Genomic DNA, 20,783 nt, shown 5'->3' with positions numbered 1-20,783 from the left:
TTTACCATCCTTCTCTTCACTCTGTACTCACTTATCTTTAGTCAGTTCTTGTGCACTGTGAGTGTCCTGGTATTTTTTGCTCTGATTCTGTTTTCTAAAGTTCAGGTTGGCCTCTGCATTCCTTTGTGTTTTGCATTGAATCTCTGTTTGTATAGATTTCTTCTAATGCTTCTAATACTTTCCAAAGTTCAAACTACAGCAAGGCAGTTTCCAAAATTAAATGAAGTTTAAACTTCAGTTATTTAGTAGCAACCTTATCTGCCCAAATTCATGTCCAAGTACAGCAGCCAATTCCATAAAGCATTTTTTAAAGTCACTGAAATACACTTCCCACAGATCATTACTTTGTCACTCTGAGGGTTTGATCAATAGTAAAAGCACGTTTCTTAGCTGGTTTTCCCCCCGAAACCAAGTTTTTTTAGTTTTGTAAAATCATAATTGAAGTTTTAAATTCTTCTGTCTTCTTTGACCACAGCTTCACCAAATCTTCCTGCAGTCCATAAGCCTCTTTATTTTTTTCTGCAAAGCCACAAGTACTACCCACAGTGGAGAGTACGGTGGGAAACTACTACATTTCTCTGATCCCACCATGCCCAGGGACACCCATTCAGATCATCAAGCTCTCATTTGTGGGTTATGGCACAAGCACTGGTAAACCCATGGCCTTAAGGCATTAACCAGCCAAGCTAAGAAGATCTACCTTTGATCTGCCCCACCACCTGCCTTTGATCTACCCCACCACTGCTATGTCTACTCTTCAAGAAGACTGCTGAGAACAGCCATTTCAGCTGTCTCTTTTACATCTTTCCCACTGGGGTAAACATCCAAGTTAAGATCCCCACCACTTTCTGCCTTCAACAGCTCAATTCCACTTTTTCCATCACTGTTTTTCACTGTTCCTCCTTTACACAACCCCTTTCCTGCCACTGCAACTCTCCAACTGCTCACACAGACTGAGCCTATCCTGCTCCTGATGTTCCCACTGTTCTTTCTTCCTTTGTATCCCCATGCCTGTGCTCTTCCATTCAGTACAGTTCGCCTTTCAACAACCCAAGCTCTCCTACAGTTGAACTCTCCCTCTACGACCCCCTGGCACTTTAATTAACTGCAACACTGTATTTCAGCAGACATGCAGAGGACAGCATTATGGTTAAGATCCTGAACTTCAGTTCCCTTCATCACCCTGTTACAACCTTTTCTGCATGATCATGGGCAAGATTTTCATTCCTTTGTGCTTCAGTTTACAAGCTTCACAATGTAGACAATTACACTTCTGTTATTCTCAGGCTTACAAATTCCCAGTCAGGACAGAGAATTTGAATAAGATTATATATGTATTTATTTATATATATATATAAAAATACAATAAAAGAGGCAACAGGCCAATTTGTGATTGAAAACGGAGTAAGACTAGCAGTTAGTGTTTTGGGATTTCTTTTTAAGAAACCCTGCCTTTGCATATGTTCAACAGCACATATTTAGTTCCTTTAACATAACAACTTTGTGCTTGGTCTTCAGTTATGCAGCATAAATTTAATGCCCAAGTGCATATGAGTAAAAAATCTCTGACAGGCATCCCACCACCTTTTTCCCTCTACATCATATTAATGTCTAGGATAATAAGAATATTTATGTAGATGTTTATGATAAAGTATAGGGCCCAGATCTTCTCATCAACTGTGAAGTCTAAATACGTCCCTAACAGTCCTTGGGCCTTTCAATCTACAGTATCTCCTCCTTCCTACACACAATCAATATGCAGAGCTTCCTTACCAGCCCAGACACCAGCAACAAATAAATTAAGTGTACTTCGAGATCCTGGAACATTTCTTTCTTATCCTTCAGCTTAATACATTGTAGATACACATTTATCCCACATAATGTACTCATACAAATTCATAGAGGCCTTCAAAACATCCTTGCATGGAAGACAGAGAGAATTCTTGTTTCTCTCTAATACTATTCAGTTAATTTTAGATTTGGTACCAAAGGTGCCTCCAACAACCATTTGAAATGAGGGAAAACTGCAGCCTTCCTGTCACCACAGGAACATGACTAGGCTGCCAGGAACATCAGGCCTGAAGGGGCAGCCTGCACAACCGATACTATAAAGACAATGAAAATTACTCTCTCCTATATTCAAAGGAATCAGCTTTAAATTTGCTTTATCCTGCTCTAATGAACCTGGCTTCCACCTTCCCTTTCAAAAATGTCACCTCTGCTTCTCAGGTTAACTGTACTTCCTTTGTCAATGGTCATTGTTCAAAGCCACAAAATCACAAATACCAAAAAACAGTCACTCCCACGCCAGTGACACACAGGTCAAGGAAAACCTAAACACAATGATGTCTCCTGCCTTATGCATATGAGTGCAGAAAGAGGGTAATTAACTTGCAAGTTCCCAGGAGAAGAGATACGACATGCTTTTCTTCAGGTCTGGAAAAGCATTTGCTCAGGTAGGAGTAGGACAAGGTTTCTCTGGATTCAAAATCAGCTCCTGATGAAGAGCCAACGAGATTTCTGGCAAGAAGAACTAGTCAACACTGGGAGAGCAGAGCCTGAAGTACTGGTTTAAGAAAAGATTCACAGGTAATTATATCCCAGCTCTAACAGTAATGATGCACATAACACCTTTAAATATTATCCTACTCTGTAGACAGAGAGATTGATAGCATCTGCTCATCTTGGAAAAGAATATGGCAGTTAAACGGTTAACTTATTTTTTGTAAGATCCACCAGAATGCACAAAATATCTTCAGGGATTGGGAGGCGCAATCATCCCAAGATACTCATCCCAAGACATCCTGCTTATCTGGACTATAGCCCTTGAAAACTTTTTTAATTCTGGCAGTGACCCATAAACACCAAGAAACAGCAGCTGTGCTCCCCTTCTGCAACAGGATGCTGACCGCTAGATCACATTTTCTTAATGTAAACAAAGTCCTTTAATACTCCAGTAATTCAGCTCAGTAAACCCTCTTCCAAAAGTCCTCAGGCTGGCCCAAGTGCAGTGATGTGACACTAAGGCAAGGCAGCCTCTCAGCTTAGAGGAGTCAAGGAAAAATTGCTGTGCCAAGGACACTTTAATCATAGAAGAATCAACAGCCAGAGTCACAAAAGGTGCTCTCCTTCAATGGCAGCAGAGATACGGCAGCAGCTAATGAACAACTACAGAGCTGCCAGTAGAGTCAGTGCCAAGATGGGAGGAGCCAGACTCAGGATTGAAGATCTAGAACACAAACTGCTTTTGCAGAAGTGACACAACACTGACAAAAGACCTACTATCATATGATTTCAAACAACTATACTGGAGAGAAAGATGTATGTTTGAGTATGAGAGAGGATCCTGCCTTACAAAATCTACATCTTCAAACTAAGAGAATAAAAAAAAGTTAACATTATGATCCATAACAAGAAAAGACAATTATGGCTGTTCACTTACATCCCATTTTAACTACAAGAAGCTATGTTAGGTATCTTTTGGAATGGACCAAGACTGTACTGAAGAAAGATATAAAGGGTAAAAAAAAAAAAAAGGAAAAAAAAAGAAGAGTACTACCAAAAATAGATACCTTGAGTTATGCCACTATTTTTCACTTGGGGTTCAATCACTTGAATTGTATCATCTTCAAGGTAGAAGTATATTTTACAATGTCTGATTCTATATAGTTCTTGGTTTTGGTCAGGCACTTCTTCCTCAAAATAGGCATCAAAAGACAGTACCTATTAAAAACAATAAATATGTATAAAGCAGCAAAATCTCCCAATGCTTTTGCAAAATATGTCAATAAAATAAACTTATATAGATTATAAGTAACTAAATGTATGGATTTCAGGAGCTAGATTTATTTCTCAGAAATGTAAGAACAGATATCCACATTAAATCACGTAAATTTAAAATTCTTTGCTTGGCATTTTTATTATCACAACATCTAAGCAGAGATGGAACTCTAAAGTAAAGAAGTAAATCAAATATAAAACTATCAGCAGGCTGCTTGGAAAATCTTCTGAACAAAGCACTTTGATAACACAATGAGCTACCTAGGTCCTGAAGCAAATTTTAGACTGCTATTCAATGAATTGCTGGAAAATAAAGTGCATTATGACAGTAATGGCTTTACCATTGAGGTAAGTGGAAAGAAGAGATCTTTTTAAGCAGACCTTGCAAGCTGTCTAATGAATGGTACTGAAGAACTATCAGACAGAAATGACATTTTTCAGGAGTAATTTAGAGCTGTGCAATATTGTAATTTCAAAACTTACCTGGTCCTGCAATTCAGCGAGTGGGGAAATCTCAGCAAGTATACCAATGGATCTTCATAGTCTCTTGCAATCGCAATAATGCAAAAAAACCCACCTTCATAGGTGAGGTGATCAGTGGTTTACTACAGTGGCCTTCATGTGTGGAGATCCCAGCTCAAACTTGCCAAATCATTACACAAGTTTTATACTTTTTGCTATCATTTATGGTCTTTAATCCCCAAGACCAATTTTAAGGGAACATGCAAGAAGTATCTCAGTTATCTACTAGGATGCTTGCTGTGGTAAGTATGTGCAGGAAAGCACTAATTAACATAGGTTTCCATCCTGCTCCCCAACACATTTGGGTCAAATCAGTGCTAATTCATACTTCACTTTTCACAATTATTCTATTTAATAAATTCAATGGCCTTTATTCTTGATTCATTAGACAGACTGAAGCATTGAAAAAAAGACAACTTAGCTGTTGCTTATGTTTCCATAAGCATCTGGCAGACCATGGGTTGAAATTGCTTGAAATCTAGTAAGCTGGCCAAGATCCCTAAATGACAGAACAGACTGGTTAACAGTCTGTATGCCTTTAGCATGTGCCTTTGAGAACCTCAAAGTACTTCCATGAATACTAATGACAGAGATTTTAAAACACCCCAACAGACAAACACAGCCTCTTTCTCTACATCTGGGGAGAGAGAGCTAGTGGCTTGCTCAGGAGCACACAGGAACAGCCACCCTGTGTCCTAGTCAGACTTCTCAAGAGGCCACTCTCCCTTCTTTCAGGCAAGATAAATGCCAAGATGAAGAAAACTGTGTTTCCGCAAACTATTTCAAAGGCTAAGACCCCACTGATTTTCAGCATGCATCAAACAATATAACAGACACATTTTTGGTATCAACTCCAACTGCACTGTTACCCATCACCATTAGAGAAATAAATTTTAAATTATAATCAAATGACATAACTGTTACCAGTTAAACCTAATGGCATTAAATCTTCACACAGAAGAATCTAGACACCATCAGTTATGGTTTAAGTAGTACAATACACAAGTTTCTGAACACACTACACATAAAATAGTTGAAAATAAATAAATAAATAAATAAATAAATAAAGTTATTCTGGCCACAGTGATTTTTAACTGTGGATTTCACCGTTTTATGTATCAAACACAAAACCACTAGATAAAACATCTGACATACAACAGAGTCAACACAAACTCTATCATCCTTTAACATCTCTTCTTCTTTCCATTTGTCTAAACATTGGCGTATAGTGCCATTTTTGGTGACCAAGGTATCTTTCCTGGCCTCCAGCTACTGTTCTGGAATGACCAGGGGCCCTGTGCAAATCTCTTAAATACTCCAGGAGACTTAAAAGGTACTACAGTGCTGGAATGACTATATCCCAGTCTGAACAACCTGGGGTTCAGCTGAAAAGAAGCTGAATTTCATTCCTTGCCTAGCTGCTGATAAGCCATGAAACCACTGGAACTCGCTTAGATGAAGTACCTTCTTCTCCCTATCCTGCTAGTCCCACCAGAGTATAGTCATTTGATAAGCATATTGTTCAAGTGCCCTATTTGATTACTAATTGTTCTTAATTTTGTCAATGATCTTTACTGAGAATGGTTGTCTCATGAGACAACAGCCAGTCAAAAGTCTGCTTGCACAGATATCCAAGCACAATCAGGTCCTACATAAACTGTATTTATTTCTTTCACTGAGCATACACGTGCCCTGGTCTACTCCATTCAAGGAGTTTGAGCAAGTGTATGACAACATGCTACAGTATGACTGAAACAGATGCAGCAGCCACCTGCAATTTTGCAGATCAAAACAGACGATTCAGGAAGGGTGAGGAGAAGGAACAGAAAAGATGACAACTTAACTTTTCTTCTTAAAGCAAAGTTCATTTTCAAAGTACTTGAAATGTAACACTTCCTAATGCGTGTCTCGTCTGTAGTACATTGCTGTGTCCAAAGTTCCCATCCTACTCTTAAAAGAATTAAACACTACCTATGAAAACCAAAAGTAATAAAGATTGAATAAACTGTGGCATTTTGTAAATTTGGCACAAGGTTTCTCTGGCACCTGTGGTAGTCAAATTATAAACGTCATTTCAAGACCAGGAGGCCCTGTGTGTATACTTAATCATAGAAGAAATTAAATTTACACCTGCTTCCTATCAGGCATATGAAATTGGAAAAGCTGTTTCTCAATCCACTTAATAATGAAGTTTTATGCCTGTCCTTCCTTGAATTACTATGGTGCTGCTGAAAGTTAGAAACCAAAGAAAAATGGTAAGAAAGCAGACTACATTTAAAAAGATAAACACCTACTCAAACTATTTTTCATGTCGTCCATTCTGCTGTCACCGACTACAGCAGCGGAGGACATAGCTGCACTCTAGGCTCCTAAGTGAGAAAGCTAAATGAGTTGGGCAGTACCCTTTAACAGCCTGCAATTAATGCAAACACATGAGCCCTCTGGAGGCCAATTCCAAACCTGCAAACTGCTGTCCTACATTGCCCTGTGGAGGAATACACTGAGAAGGAACCTCTGAAGGCCAGCTAGCTCATCTCACCAGCCAAGTTCAATGTCTGATGCTCAGTGGAAGGTCCCCACTGCCTCCTGCCTACCCCCTTTATTTCATAAAGCTGGGTCCAAGCCCCGTTAACTTGAGAAGCCAAGGCACAGCTCCCTGTTGAAAGAAGGGTGTAGATAAAGCAAGTCCATGCCTGGCTGAAGTCTTAACACTTTGGCACGTTAGACCAATTCATACTTGAACACATTGCTGAACACTACGTGAGCAATACTGGGATTTCAGAGGCAATGCTAACCGAAGTCACGTGCATCTGTTCAAGCCTTATATTTTCCTGCAGTAGTTCTGGTCTGTCAAAGAGACAAATGCGTAATTGTACTGCAATTACCTGCATGGCTTTTTCTTTTAAAGCAAAAATTACGAGATTAGCCATTCTTCCCAATATTTAAATACCGTACTCATTTAGTCATGCAACATTTATGTGATCTGCTGAATGATTTCTTTTTCTAGATCATTTTCATTCCCTGATTGTAGGCTTTTTGCTTTAGAAATAAGACACTGCTAACTACAATTTAATGTAAATTTAAACATGGAAAGTAATGACTGTGCTACAAAATTCATATCATCACAAATTACAGTTATTTGATAACTCTCTAATGGTGTCAATACATTCTTCCAAAATAAAAATACTGATTTTAAATTCCTGTGTCTATGACACAATATACCTATATTACACATGAACCAATCACACAAAAGTCAACAGGATTTTGAGCAAGCAAACCTGATGGCATAAGTGAATTCCAAGCCTATAGGTGCCCATGAACATTTTCGCCTGGACTGGGCCCTGCCCTACATTCATTATTACCAGGTCGCCAAATAATTCTTTTACTGTCACCATTTTCTCTAAAAAGAAATAAGCCAACTACTCCCTCATTTTTTTTATAGCCTGTAGATGTACCCCAATACAGAAATATTTTTTATGTTGCTGTATGGCATGATATATGTTTATATTAATTGTCCAACATACCAATATGATGGAAAAATAGATGTTACCACTCCTTTTGTCTACCTACGAGCTTTTTTTGCATGCACAAAATAAACTTCCGAAATATATGACTAACTGAATTTCACTTACATGCCATCTTTGCCATATTGTAGCTATTCATAAAAAAACATACAAATACAGATTTCAATGTACCTGCTTGTCAAATGCTACCCAAGCAGGAGCATCACTCCCTATTCCTTCAGGAAACACACTATATTTAGGTTTCAGCTTCTGACCAGGTAACGGTTCACCTCCTATTCCAGGTTTATCTTCTCCAACCAGCATAGCAACATTATTGCAGTAACCCCAGTGCTGTGACTTGTGGAACTTTTCTTTCCCAATCTGTCAAAAGTTTGGAAGAAAAAGATAAAAAAAAAAAATGTTTGTTTTTAAATCCACAAGAGTTAACTATCTAGGCAAGAGGGATTAAACATGTAAGAGTTTCTCTATGATTACTTTTAATGCAGTCTAAAAACCTGTAACAACTGGAATGATTCAAGTGAAGTGACACATTTCAGTGGTCAATTTGCCAGCCTTACAGATGAAAATGGAAAAATATTTCAGTAATTTACCCTGGCTGAGAGACAGGATGATACCAGCCATTTCCCGCCCCCCTCCTTCCCGGCAACAAGGATTGAGGCATACAGTAGAAAGAAGCAAGTCACCCATGAGAACTGTTGCAAAAGGTAGAGGGGAAAAACCTTTTCTACATATCTCCACAGCACAAATGGAAACGGTTCAGGAGTACCAGAGAACAGCCTGCTCTCATTACTTATGTCAAAGATCCTATTTACACTTGCATCCCCGAGTGCAAAAAAAATAGCTCCTTACATGAATCCATTTGAGTTTTGGGAGGTTGGACCTTAATCAAAAAACAGAATATTCATTCCATCTGGGCTTATTCCAAAAGAAGGTCTCTGTAGTGATTTCTTTATATTATTACTATTTTTTCAGGCAATTAAGGATGTAGTACTTAAAAAAATATGCACAACCAACTGCAAAGAAACCCATCTTGCCGATTCACGTTTCTTGGCTGGGACTGGAAGCCAGTCTTGAAGCGATATAGAAAAGCCTCTGGCCTCACATGAATACCAGCCCTGCCTGTGGGAATGCCCCTCCTAATGAGCTGCCTGCTTTGCTAGACAGTTCCCTTGGATGCAGGCAGCCGGTGTGAGTTGTGCTTGGACAGCAATGCCCTAACAACCCCATGTATCAGTCTCACACAAGAGGACAGGGAAATAGGAAAAGCCAACAGAAAGCTCCACTAACCCTTCCTCCCATGAGCGGCAATCCCAAATCATTAGCCCCTCTTGCTCTGCTATTCCTCCCCCCCGCGCCTTCTCCACCTTCTCAAATCCTTGACACACTTTGTCGGGGAAGGCAGAGAAGGGTCACTGGGTAACTGCACCCTGGAACACCGAGTAAGGGGAGATGGGGACTACCACAGCTGTGCCCTCCCCCGGCCTGGGAGAACATGAGGGAAGATGAGGCTAAGGGAGAGGAACTGATGTTCTGGCAAGCACATAGAAGGCCCTGGGCAGAGGAAAAGTCTGGACAGCAAAATTTTTCACAGCAGCACCAGAGCAGGTATGTCAGTAAAGTAGAAAAGAGCCAAAACTGTCTCCCTCGCTACATTTGGAAAACTAGGTATCACTAATCATCACACACATATATTTAAATCACTACTTCCCAAAAAGGTGTAGACAACTCTAAGTTACTATCATAAATCAAAAAATGGTACAAATAATCATTTTTCATCATGGCAGCATTCAAGTGCTCCAAGATTACGTAGCTGTACACACTCAGCACAGCAGTTCTGGGAACAAGCAAGCAGTGAAGCAGCAAAATCTAAAAGTAACTGAGTAGTTACTTCATTCTGCCAATATGAAAGAGAGTGAGGAATCTGAAAGGCAGCTAACCAGCCTCATGGCTCAGAACATTCAGTGCTCATCTATACAAAGTACTGCACACTGAAGGTTACAATCTGAACTCTTCACCTGCCTTGCAGTGCTCTAAATTCAATGACCCAGACGGAGAACTGCCCTTGACACAAACACCTTCATCTCCACTTTAGCTTAACATTTGCTTAAAATCCATTTGCATACCACTTTTGCAAGGACAGTGGTATGAAAAATAATAAAATACCTACTATTTTTAATACCATAATCATCAGTGGCCATACCTTGCTTAAGTTAACAAAACCTGGGCTAGCCAGCACACTTTGAAAGTCATTGCAAAACAAAATAAGGGCCACATACTGGGGACAGTAATGATCAGGAGTATGGAACCACTTCCCCAAAGAAGATACTTAAAAGGTAAGCAATGTTTTGAATAGAGGTGAATTAAAGGGGACATGGCAAGTATCATAGTTTAGAGAATAATACAAAGGAAAAAAATAAGTACTCCTGAACCATATGTTTATAACTCAAGAACAAAGGTTACTGAATAAAAGGGAAGCTCAATAAAATAAAAAAAAAACTTGTGTAATGACTAGTTAACCCTAAGGCACCCCGGCCACACAGCATTGCTCAAACCAGGAATTTAATAAGACTTAAAAAAAAGAGGTGTATATTTGCAGGAGTAATGCCCAAAATAAAATATTTCATATCAGCACTGTTTTTTGAGCTGTTATATAAAATGTCATGCTTCAGTGTGCAGCGTCAGTACTGACATTTGGGCATTAGGAGCGAATCGTCATGTGGTCATCCCAACTCTCCCTCAAGAAGCGAGCACAGGTGCTCTTCTGGTATGGGACTCTGGAACAGACAAGCACTGATGGCTCTGGCACCCACTTTGTAACACACCTGCACTTGGGATAGTTTTCTCCCTCTCCTTTGGGCGCTACTAAGCTGCCCTTTCTTCTTCTCTTCCTTTTTTTAATAATAAAGGGTTGGGGACAAGTCAGAATGGAAGGGAGCTTTCTGCATTTATCAGTTCAAATGTGAAATAACTATAGTCAAACTGAGTTTTAAAAGGGAAATTTCACAGTAGAAACATCTGATTTATACTGAAGGTGCTATAGAACAGATTCACTTTTTAGCACAGCAAGTACTTAATTCTTTTCTCCCTATTACCAAAGCATGAGTTCGGGAGAAAGGCATAGTTATCAAAGCACAGTGAGGGAGGCAGTTTTCCTGAGCAAAGGAAAGCTTTTCAAGTCCTTAAGGCTTCTTCTAGAAGCATTTGCTGTTCAACTGTTTCTGGGTTTTGGTGAGCTTTACTACTTTTTGTGGTAAAGTGTTCATCAAAGTAATCCAGTTTTCTCCTGCTGGAAACTTTCTAGAATTTAGGGATGAAATTGCAACATCGTTCACAATTTTATATGAAAAATACATGGCCCAACAGCTCCAACTCAACGGTTAAGAATCTTTTGTGGCATTCTTGTAACTTTTTAGGGTTTGACAGAAAGACTGGTCTAGATTCCCAATCACAGTATTACTTATAAGCCCCTTCTCCATGAAAAGCACTTAAACCCATATGCAAAATAATCTCTTCTAAAAGTCAGCACAGTTACCAAACCAACAAAGTAAAAAAAAAAGCCAAAAGAAAGTTCAAGAAAAAGAGTAATTATAGTTGAAGATCACAAAAGAGAAAAATGACATCTGGGAAACTTCAGCTAATGAACTCAGACCACATCCAGCCTAAAATAGTGACAGAACATCATGTTACCTCCACAGTAATATTAAATGACTTCTAAAAGAAATCTGTAAGAGTGCAGGGAAAGAGCTTTACTGTGTCTGCTGTGCTAATGCAGCTAAACTGAACAGGCTGTAGATCTGCTGAACAAGGCTGGCCATTTTCTGTGCGGTGAGCCTGAAATAAATATTGAGGAGACATTCAATAGTGACTAATGCAAAGGTCAGGATTCTTTGACTGCAGCTATTGGCTTTGCAAATTCAGGCACTGCAGTCCTTGGGGAACACTGCCTCATGCTTTCTCCGTTTTGCTCTTTAATACTCTGGTACAGAGTCACAGCAAACTCATTGGGGAGCTGCACGTTTCAGCTGAACCAAACACAACTGGAAATTGCTCACCACGGAGGTTAGAGTGATAAGGGAGCCCTGTGACACATGCTGTCTCAGGAGCTACATGTTTTTAACCAAGTCCCACAGGGAGTTATGGCAGAAGCCACTGGTAGCAATCCAGTTCTCTTCCCCATATACATTTTTAATTCCAGCCTTGAGAACAGCAGCTTCACTGTGGAGTTCCTGCTCAATTCCTGTATCAGGATGAACTTACGGCATTTCTGAACTACTCTAGACCGCTCATACAGTCTCTTGGTTGCTTCAGCTAAGCAACAGAAATACATGTAAATGCTGCACATTGTGGCAGTCAAATTCATGTGACCGATTTTCAACTCTTTTATCATCCCTGGCTTGCTGCAGTTTTCAGTATGTTCAGAGGTTAAGCAGTACTTTAAAAGGAGGAATACCTTAAGACATTGATCCCAGCAACTCTGCTGTCCCCCTAACACATCTCAGAACAAGGTACCTCAACACTAACAGCCTGGATCAGCACAAGAAAGACATGGACCTGTTGGAGCATCTCCAGAGGAGGGCCACAAAAATGATCAGAGGGCTGGAGCACCTCTCCTGTGGGGACAGGCTGAAAGCCTGGAGAAGAGAAGGCTCCGGGGGGACCTTTCTGCAGCTTTTCAGTACTTAACTGGGGCTTATAAGAAAGAAGGGAGAAAACATTTCAGTAGGGCCTGTAGCAATAGGACAGGGGGTTCTAAACTAAAAGAGGATAGATTCAGACTAGATATAAGGAAGAAAATTTTTACAATGAGGGTGGTGCAACCCTGGAACAGGTTTCCCAGAGAGGTGGTAGATGCCCCATCCCTGGAAACATTCAAGGCCAGGTTGGTCAGGGCTCTGAGCAACCTGATCTAGGTGAAGATGTCCATCACAGGGGAATTGGACTAGATGACCTTTAAAGGCCCCTTCCAATACAAATCATTCTATGATTTTATTAGCTTGCTCTTACTGACTCATCTGGTACAGTCTGAAAGGAGACAACAGATAGATATAAAGTAAAAGGATCAAAATGCAACTCTGACAGGCAGCTACAAGAAGATTTGGTTTTGGTGATTCTGGGGGAGTAGGAGGCAGGAGGTAGTAGAAGAGGTTCAGGAAAGAAGGCCAGGGAAAGAAGAAGGGAAGGCACAGCAGGCCAGCTTACTTACAAAGAGGTTGGCAAGTGCTCTGTCAAGAAAAACAAATGTCCCCTTTTGGTGCCAATGATTACAAGAGCAGCAGCAAACACTCAATCCAGGAAACACAGAGACAGCAAGAGCAGCACAATTGAGGGCACCTCCAAGCTTTCACTGTAAACAAGGAAGATGTGGATTTTCTACTGCACCATAAAGTTTGCAACAGTAACTGATATTCTCAAGGATGTACTTTCCCCTGAGACCTATAAACTTATTGCCTGATTCTCTGAGAAATGCCATGCAGAATTATTGTACAGAATTCTCTGAGAGGGATTTCAAACCTCAGGCAAGAAAATACACTGGTCAGCTAACATTTGGTAAATGTGACCCATGCGAATATGTGGTCCTCTCCGTTAGCTGCTGATACAAGGCAAGAACACCAATCTGGTATCAGAAGGGGCAGCTGCCTTTAAGGACAGGAGGTAGACCAGTAACACTAACAAAGGAAGTACTGAAGCTGTTGCATTGCAACCAGCATCATCCCTAACACAGTCCAGGCTCCAAATGCACAAACTTTTTCTTGCAGTAAGAGAGCAAACCTATTATATGCTACGTTTCCATCATGTGCAGGACTAAGATGGTTATCAAGATCTGTGATTTTCTGCCCTGACAAACAGGCAACACACATGTAACTTGTATGAACAAAGCTGAAAATCTCATTATCACACAATTTCAATATCAGTTGGGCTCTGCAGGTAGAAGCCACAGTACCTAGGTTTTCCCACAGCTCTTAAACATTGGCTTCAGCGGCAGAAACAAAACAAACAAAAAAACAACAACAACAACAACAAAAAGAATTAAGGAATTCCCTTTTCAAGGGTATGCAACATGCAGTCAAATTTCTGAACAGGTAACACACAAGTTACTGTTTGTGAAAATAAAGAAATTAATAAACTCTTTAACGCAACAGGACTATCAGGCAGACAAGGGCACTTCTCTAAGGTTGTCACGACAGAGGAGCACCAGCCTTGCCAAGGGGCAGCAGCAGCCCCAGCACAGACTCTGACCACCCCAGCCTCAGCAAGGGGAAAGGCCTGACTTCTGCCCATGAGACAGCCCCCTGAAGAGGGGGGCCTCACAACTGGCCAGGAGATGGGCTAATCTGTGTTTGAAATACCAGCCTGCTCTATGGTTAGGTCTCCTGATCACCCACATTTGAATATGACAGGCACTGCCGCATGCTGCCTGGCCTCACTGCCAGTGCTTCCAGCCAGAGATGAAGCATTTCTGCTCCTGGCTGGAGAGGATGTAAGTGATGTAAGTGTTCTCGGCAGAGTGAGCTAAAAGTAATAATAATCCTAATGGAGAGGTAATACAAGGGCCAGTGGCTCTTAGATCCAGAGACCTAACAGCTGAGAAAAGATTTCTTATGTCCCGTTTGCCAATTGTCCCTGATACCCTGAAGTTAAACTCTGTGTCCCTAACTACGTTAAAGCTCTGACTTTCTGGAGACAGCCCAGCCCCTTACTAAACACTTCCGAGGTAGACAAAATGCATATGTACTCTTCCAGTGCCTTTCGTGAGCCTATGAGGCAGGTGGAAGCATTAGGGGCAGAGAAAAGAGGATTGCAAAAGTAGCTTGAACAGTGATGAGTGGAATTAATACCCTTAATTATAAACCAAGGGTAGACAGGAAAAGCAACACCCTGTGCTCTTCTCGTCCTTCTTCAGAGGATGCTTTGCTGCTGTTGTTTCTGTGCAATAAGAGGTATTGCTGGCAATGCTCAGTGTACCAACAGGTGAAAATACTTTCTTCCTTTTCAATTTATCTATAGCAGTGACACTTTTTCCCCCCTTGTAGTATGCTCTTCTTAGCCTCTCATTTGTGGAATTCTATGAAAATAAAATTAAATCTAATAGCTAATAACTAAGTGGAGATCAGAAATGCTTTTCAAGAAAGGCAAGTTAACTCTGCTATCTCAAGGACTCTCAGAAGAGCAGTATGGAGCCCTAACAAGGGTATAACCATGGTTTTACAATGCTGTCTTGTGGCAACTTTGACTTGGTTTTCACATCTTTAGTTCTCATAACACATATATGAACTATACGTACTCCAGCATGCAGTGTTCAGTGCTCCCTATATGTAACTTCCCAAGGATGTGAAGCCAAATACTGTGGGTTTTCTTTGAAAAAGGAGGTACCACGTGTGTCACAAAGCCTCTTCACTGCTCTTGTGGAGCTCTGGAGACAACTCACTCACCATACTCTAAACCCAAGAATCCCTAATGATTAAGTTAAACTGAAATTTGGATAACAATAAAGTCACAGATAAAATTAAGCTGAGCTATTCTGCTTCCACCCAGCACATAACAATGGTACACACCTACTCCAGTGTTGCTGATATGCCTACTCAACAGCTACTTGAAGTGTTATATACACAACCAACTCTTTACAATACAAATTTGAATTCAGCAAGAGACTGAATAGTCAGCAAAAGCCCCTTCTTTTTTCTTTCTAAAACAATGGAACTCAACCTGCTGTTCACAGGGAAGAACTTGCCTGAAAGATCCTCGCTGCTTTTAAGTTGGGCTCCTCCTGCAAGAGGCCCTGTGTTTGCATGCACCTGTGCAATGCTGACACACCAAGCAAGGCTGGGGAGTCCACGTATTTCTACGCAATTTCATGATCCCTGTACCAGGACCTGGGCTGCTAAGATCACGTCTACCTGTCTTGGTGTTTTAGAGAGCTGCCAGAGGTTTTACACTGGACCACACTTAATGTGAGCTGATTCCTAGCTCACGAAGCAAGCTCCAGATACCCTAACAGCATGGAGAAGTCTCAGTGAGGTGGTACTGACGTTCACGGTATCATTGGCATTAACACATGTGTCTTGACAAATCATTTGCAAATTGTCCCTGAACTACATAATCAACTTCTACATGGTCCCCCACACAGCAGACCAGCCTCAGGAGCTAGCAAAGCACCCCAGCAGTCAGGATGCAGAAATGAGGGCTCTAACATGTTCATAGTCTGAAAATGACAGATTCTCTTCCAGGTATTTTAGCATTATTAAGGAAGTCTACACTGCTTCATCTGCCTCCTGAAGGCACCAGCTACAGTGCCATGCCCAAAATCCTTCCTTACCTCCTGCACCATTTCATAGTACAGATCGTATTCAGCAAATTTCTAGCTATCCTTGATGAACAAGTCTGAAGTAGCGATGGCAGCCTTCTCTTTTGTTTGCTATTGTAGCTCATGATAAAAATACCATCTTACACATTCAGACTGCCATCTGTAGTTAACAGTACTGGCAACTCTGAAAACCATGTTAGCATCCCGTGCATTTTTACCCCCCTCTGCAAAGACTTTTGGTTTATTTAGAGGCTATCTGCCTCATCCCATTTTGCTTTGTTGGGGATGAACAAATGCTCAAAGTGCCCCACAGCAGCTGCCAGTAGTCTGGGCCTAGCTGTAACGTATTCCCGCTGGCAAGGCAAGGCCGGAGCAGGTTCCTACACCGGACAGCACCTCGCCTTCCACCTGCCGGGTAAGGAGCGGGAGGAAAGGCCTCGCCGTGGCACCTCCGGGGCCGACTCTGCAGGGCGCACCTGCGCCTCACCCCGCCCTGCCGGCCCACCGACAGCCAAAGCGCCTCTTGTTCCGCCCTTGTCCCCCCTTCGGGCCGGCGGAGCGCTGCCCCTGCCCGCTGTGCGGCGGCCGCGTCGCCCCCGGCCCGGCCCGGCCCGGCCTGAGGGGGGCGGCCGCGCCAACGGACGCCGACGCCGGCGCGGCCCCCGCGGCAGCCCCGGCACCGGAGCAGGGGAGGGGACGGGATGGGACAGGACGGGACGGGACGTCTCCTCCGCTGTCACTCACGTTCCGGTCGCGGGAGGCCCCGGGCAGCAGCGGCAGCGCCATGGCCGCCCCGGCCCACCGGGAGCCCCGCGCCGCTGGGGGCGCCGTTGCCTGGAGACCGGGCGGTGACGTCACGGGGGCGGGGCGAAGGGCGGCGGACGCCGAGCGGAGCCGAGCGAGGCGGTCCCGGCCCCGGCCCCGGCCCCGGTCCCGGCCTCGGTCTCGGTCTCGGTCTCGGTCTCGGTCTCGCCCGCGCCCCGCGCAGCACTTTGGGCCGGGGACTGCCGGGCGCAGCGGGCACTGGCCGTCCCCGCCGCCAGTCATCCCGCCGCCGGTTCCCACGGTGCTACAGCCCGCCCAGGCGGTACCGGGGGGAGGCCAGCCCCGCGGCGGGGCGGTCGGGCCCGGAGGTGGAGGGGCGAGTCGGGGTTTGCGGCCTTCGGGGGCGGAGGAGAACTAAATACAGATCCGCTGATGCGATTTTTCAGAATCCGTTGCCGTCTTCTTCACAGATCTGTCAGCGTTTACCTCAGGCCCAAGGCGGGGTGCAGCCCCCTGCCCGCGCTCCCGCTGGCTGGCGTGAGGTAACCGCTGCCCCCACACGGCCCCCCAGAACCCGACGGGAGCCGGGGTCATGGATGGGGCAGATCCCACCACAACTGCAGCTTTCTGCGCAAATCAATCTTTAATGCTTTTCGTTTTGTGACTTTCATCCACTACGTTTTACTCAGGGGCCCTGGTGGGCTTGGGGGTGGGGGTGGGGGGGGATGCTTCCACATCTTTTTGTTTGTTTTGTTTGCACTTTGGTCCGCCGGGATGGTGAAACTAGGTCAGTGGGTTTCCACTTTCTGGTTTCCCAGCACTGTGTTAGGCACCTGCATTTGCATTTGGTGTGGAAAGGTAAACATTTGAAACATATTTTAATTGAAAATAAAAGGAACCATCCTTTTAATCACGTTCATTGTACAGTGGGTGGTATTATGTTAAAATTTAAATTTCAAACAGAAAATACACTGAGAGTTTCTCACGGGTGGCTTGGGGGGAAGGGTTGTTTCGTTCTTTAATGGAAATAACATTTCCCTTGTTAATAAGGGAGGATGCACTCCAGATCGCCTCTAAAGCCTACTCCAGAGAACAGCAACCACGCTACATTATGTTCCTCCATTTTACATAAAGCTGTTCATGAATATATATTTTTTAATTAGAACTGCTTTTTACAGAAAAGTGAGTTTATGGAAAAAATAGTTAGCTGAAACCCAAATACTTCAGTTCTGATATGTCATCACACTGCCTCAGAGGAACTGTACTTCAGTTGCTGCATGTCCTTATTCTCATAGATGGAGTGGATCTCCCCTGCCATATTTCATACTCTATGATGCATCAGACCATGAAATTCCCATAACATATCATCTTTCCTCCCTGAAACAGAGGCTTGTGGAACAGCATGGGCGATGTGTTCAGTCTGAATGAGTCCAGGAGGCACTCCCCAAACAGCTCCCATGGAGCGCTTGTGCAGCATTCGATATCTGAATTGGTATTTGGCAAAACTGTTCTCATTTCAAAACCTGTCATTTCAGTGAAAATTCTTTCATTTTTTATTTTTTGCCAAAAGTTTGAAATTGGGAAGGGAAGGAAAAGAGAGGGAAGGAAAGCAAGCAAGCTGTGCAGATTCTGAGAGGGTCATGGCAGTGCACACAACACTGTTGGACGTAACCAGTGAAGCTCTTCAGCATCGCCCATTGTTCTTTGCACATTCATGTGATCCCCTGATACCCTTTCCGTATGTCTTTATGTACCTCACAAACAGTGCATGGGAGACAGCTGGCATACTTATAAAACATACCTTTCAGGTTTGGCAGCTGCCATTAGAGAGTGAGGATTGTCAGAAAGTGGATCCAATGCATTTTATAATGTGTATGTGCCAGTGTGTCTCTGAGATGAGTGAACCAGCCTAGCTGCAGCTTCGTGCAGAATCCCCATAGGCCCCTTGCAACTAATAGCACAACTTCTCATTTGGGGTAGAAACCATTGTCAATACTCAACAGTGAAGCGCTAGAATGTCTTTTGACCTCACTTATCCTCCAGAACTGGTATCTCCTGTCTAGTTTTTGTGGCTCATTCCATAGCAGGGCAGTTGAAATGTCTTAATACTTTTCTGATATCAATAATAAACTGCTGCTTCAAGGTGTCAGGCAGGATGGGCAAAGATTGTATGTGAAAAACATGCAAGGGAAACAGCAGTACTTTAGGAAGGTTAGTGAAGTGCACAGTGTCAGTAGAGAGTCCCACACATTTCCAGCAGAAAATCCTGTGAATCATCCCTAACCTTCAGGTCAAATCTTTCTGCACAGGATTATCTTCCACCTCACCCAATGAAGAAGCCACAGGGAGCTGTGGAGAAGGGGAGCATCTTCCTTGTACACCAAAAGCACAGTTGCAATGTGATGTTTTCTATCAGTCTTCAATCATTTTTTTTTTTGCTTTCAAAATTGGGGGAGGGGGAAAGGTATATTCTACTTCAGAACAGAATTGTTTCTTTCTACATTACCTTCTCTTTGGGGTTCCTCTCACATGTTTTTTTCTTCCTTGCTGTATTCACTCAAGAATAAAGACCAAGTGAAAATAAATTAATTTTAATGCCTTTTCTGGGAAATATAAAAGTACTACAGGAAAACCATTTTTGAGAAAAGATTTTTATTAAATGAAGGCTGTTAATGACAACAAAGGCGAGCAGTTGGCAGTAGTAAATTAGCCATATATTCTGACAGTACTCTGTGGGTAATAGTGGTGAATATACTGGTTTTGTGATGAAAAGACAAATTCTAGTCTCTTTGTATTGGGATTGAGTTGTACTAGCAAACTTGAAATCAGTAAGGGTATTCAAATTGTAAACTACTGAGCAACTCAAAACTCCAGAAAAGGCTTAATTTTTTTACAAAATACCATTTTTTAATCTGACCAAATGTCATTGGCTCCAGGTTTTTGTTAGTCCATTTGTCTAAGTTGTGTCCATTCCAAGTTGTGTCAATTTAGCATAGGAAAGTTCGGAATGAAGAGGAGAACAGGGAAGTTTTACTAAAATCAGCGTAATTTAGTGTCGCTTCACTTGAAAACATGTGTCTTAATCCTGTCATATGTGTTACTTCATCCTTTTTCTAAGACTGGTTTTATAGACCATGTTCAGTCTGAGCTGTCCAAAATCAGGTTGTTTCCAGGCTGCCTAGTTTAAAGTGAATTATAAGCTGATGTGGATCATCAGGCAAGCACACTAAAACCTGAACATATGTTGAACTCTGACATAACCTTAATTAGGTACCAGAAATTAAGAATGGAAAGTTGTCACCTATTAATGCCTTCTTCCTTAGGTCTGTTTTAGCAAAATATCGAATGCTGTAACAGTCATCACAGAAATCGTGTAGGGGACAGGCTCAGAGGAATCAAACATGCATACACACAGAGAGAACTGCAGCCCTACCTGTAGCTAGCTAAAATAGGGGCGGAAAGGGCAAATCATGATGTGGCTGTTCATTGCAGTGTAGTATGGGTCAACGGATGCCATCCGTGAATAGTCCTTAGAAATATTGATTGCTTATTTCTTCCCATGTCTTCATTTCGTTTTCACTGGTCAGTGAATATGTGACATATGAAGATACTTCTTCAGTGGCCAGAAAACAATGCTCAGGCCATAATTTTTGGCTGCAGCGGTGGAGTGCGGCAGACAACCCACACTGGGAAAATGGGGCACTTTTGTGGCTGCGGGTCTGTGCTGGCCCTGTACCACATGGGTGATTGGCATGTTACTGCTGCGGCTGCCCGGTGCTCCAAGAAGGCAAGGTGTTAAGCATGAGTTTTCACAGCTCGTGGCCCATAGCCTTTTTCTCCTGGCAATGCTATGGGTGATAGGAGAACAGAAAAGTAGTTATATCCAGCCT

General features: G+C 42.6%; 1 protein-coding gene across 2 annotated transcripts in view; it reads right to left on the bottom strand.

Annotated features, from left to right (window-relative positions):
• Positions 1-19,642, bottom strand: part of EFHC2 (EF-hand domain containing 2) — a 65,060-nt gene extending 45,418 nt beyond the window's left edge. The window contains exons 1-3 of one of the 2 annotated variants that reach the window (XM_080374275.1): positions 16,873-19,642; positions 7,998-8,186; positions 3,573-3,723 (exon numbers count right to left, since the gene is read on the bottom strand). In XM_080374275.1, the coding sequence (XP_080230401.1) occupies positions 3,573-3,723; positions 7,998-8,186; positions 16,873-17,175 (643 nt within the window). In that variant the 5' untranslated portion in view covers positions 17,176-19,642. The remainder of the gene's footprint in view (positions 1-3,572; positions 3,724-7,997; positions 8,187-16,872) is intronic. The other variant, XM_080374276.1, reaches the window with a different exon arrangement.
• Positions 19,643-20,783: the final 1,141 nt, after the last annotated feature.

This window comes from Falco punctatus (assembly GCF_963210335.1).
Source record: "Falco punctatus genome assembly, chromosome: 2".
In the NCBI taxonomy this organism is placed as follows: Eukaryota; Metazoa; Chordata; class Aves; order Falconiformes; family Falconidae; genus Falco; species Falco punctatus.
This window is presented reverse-complemented; position numbering and strand designations above follow the sequence as displayed.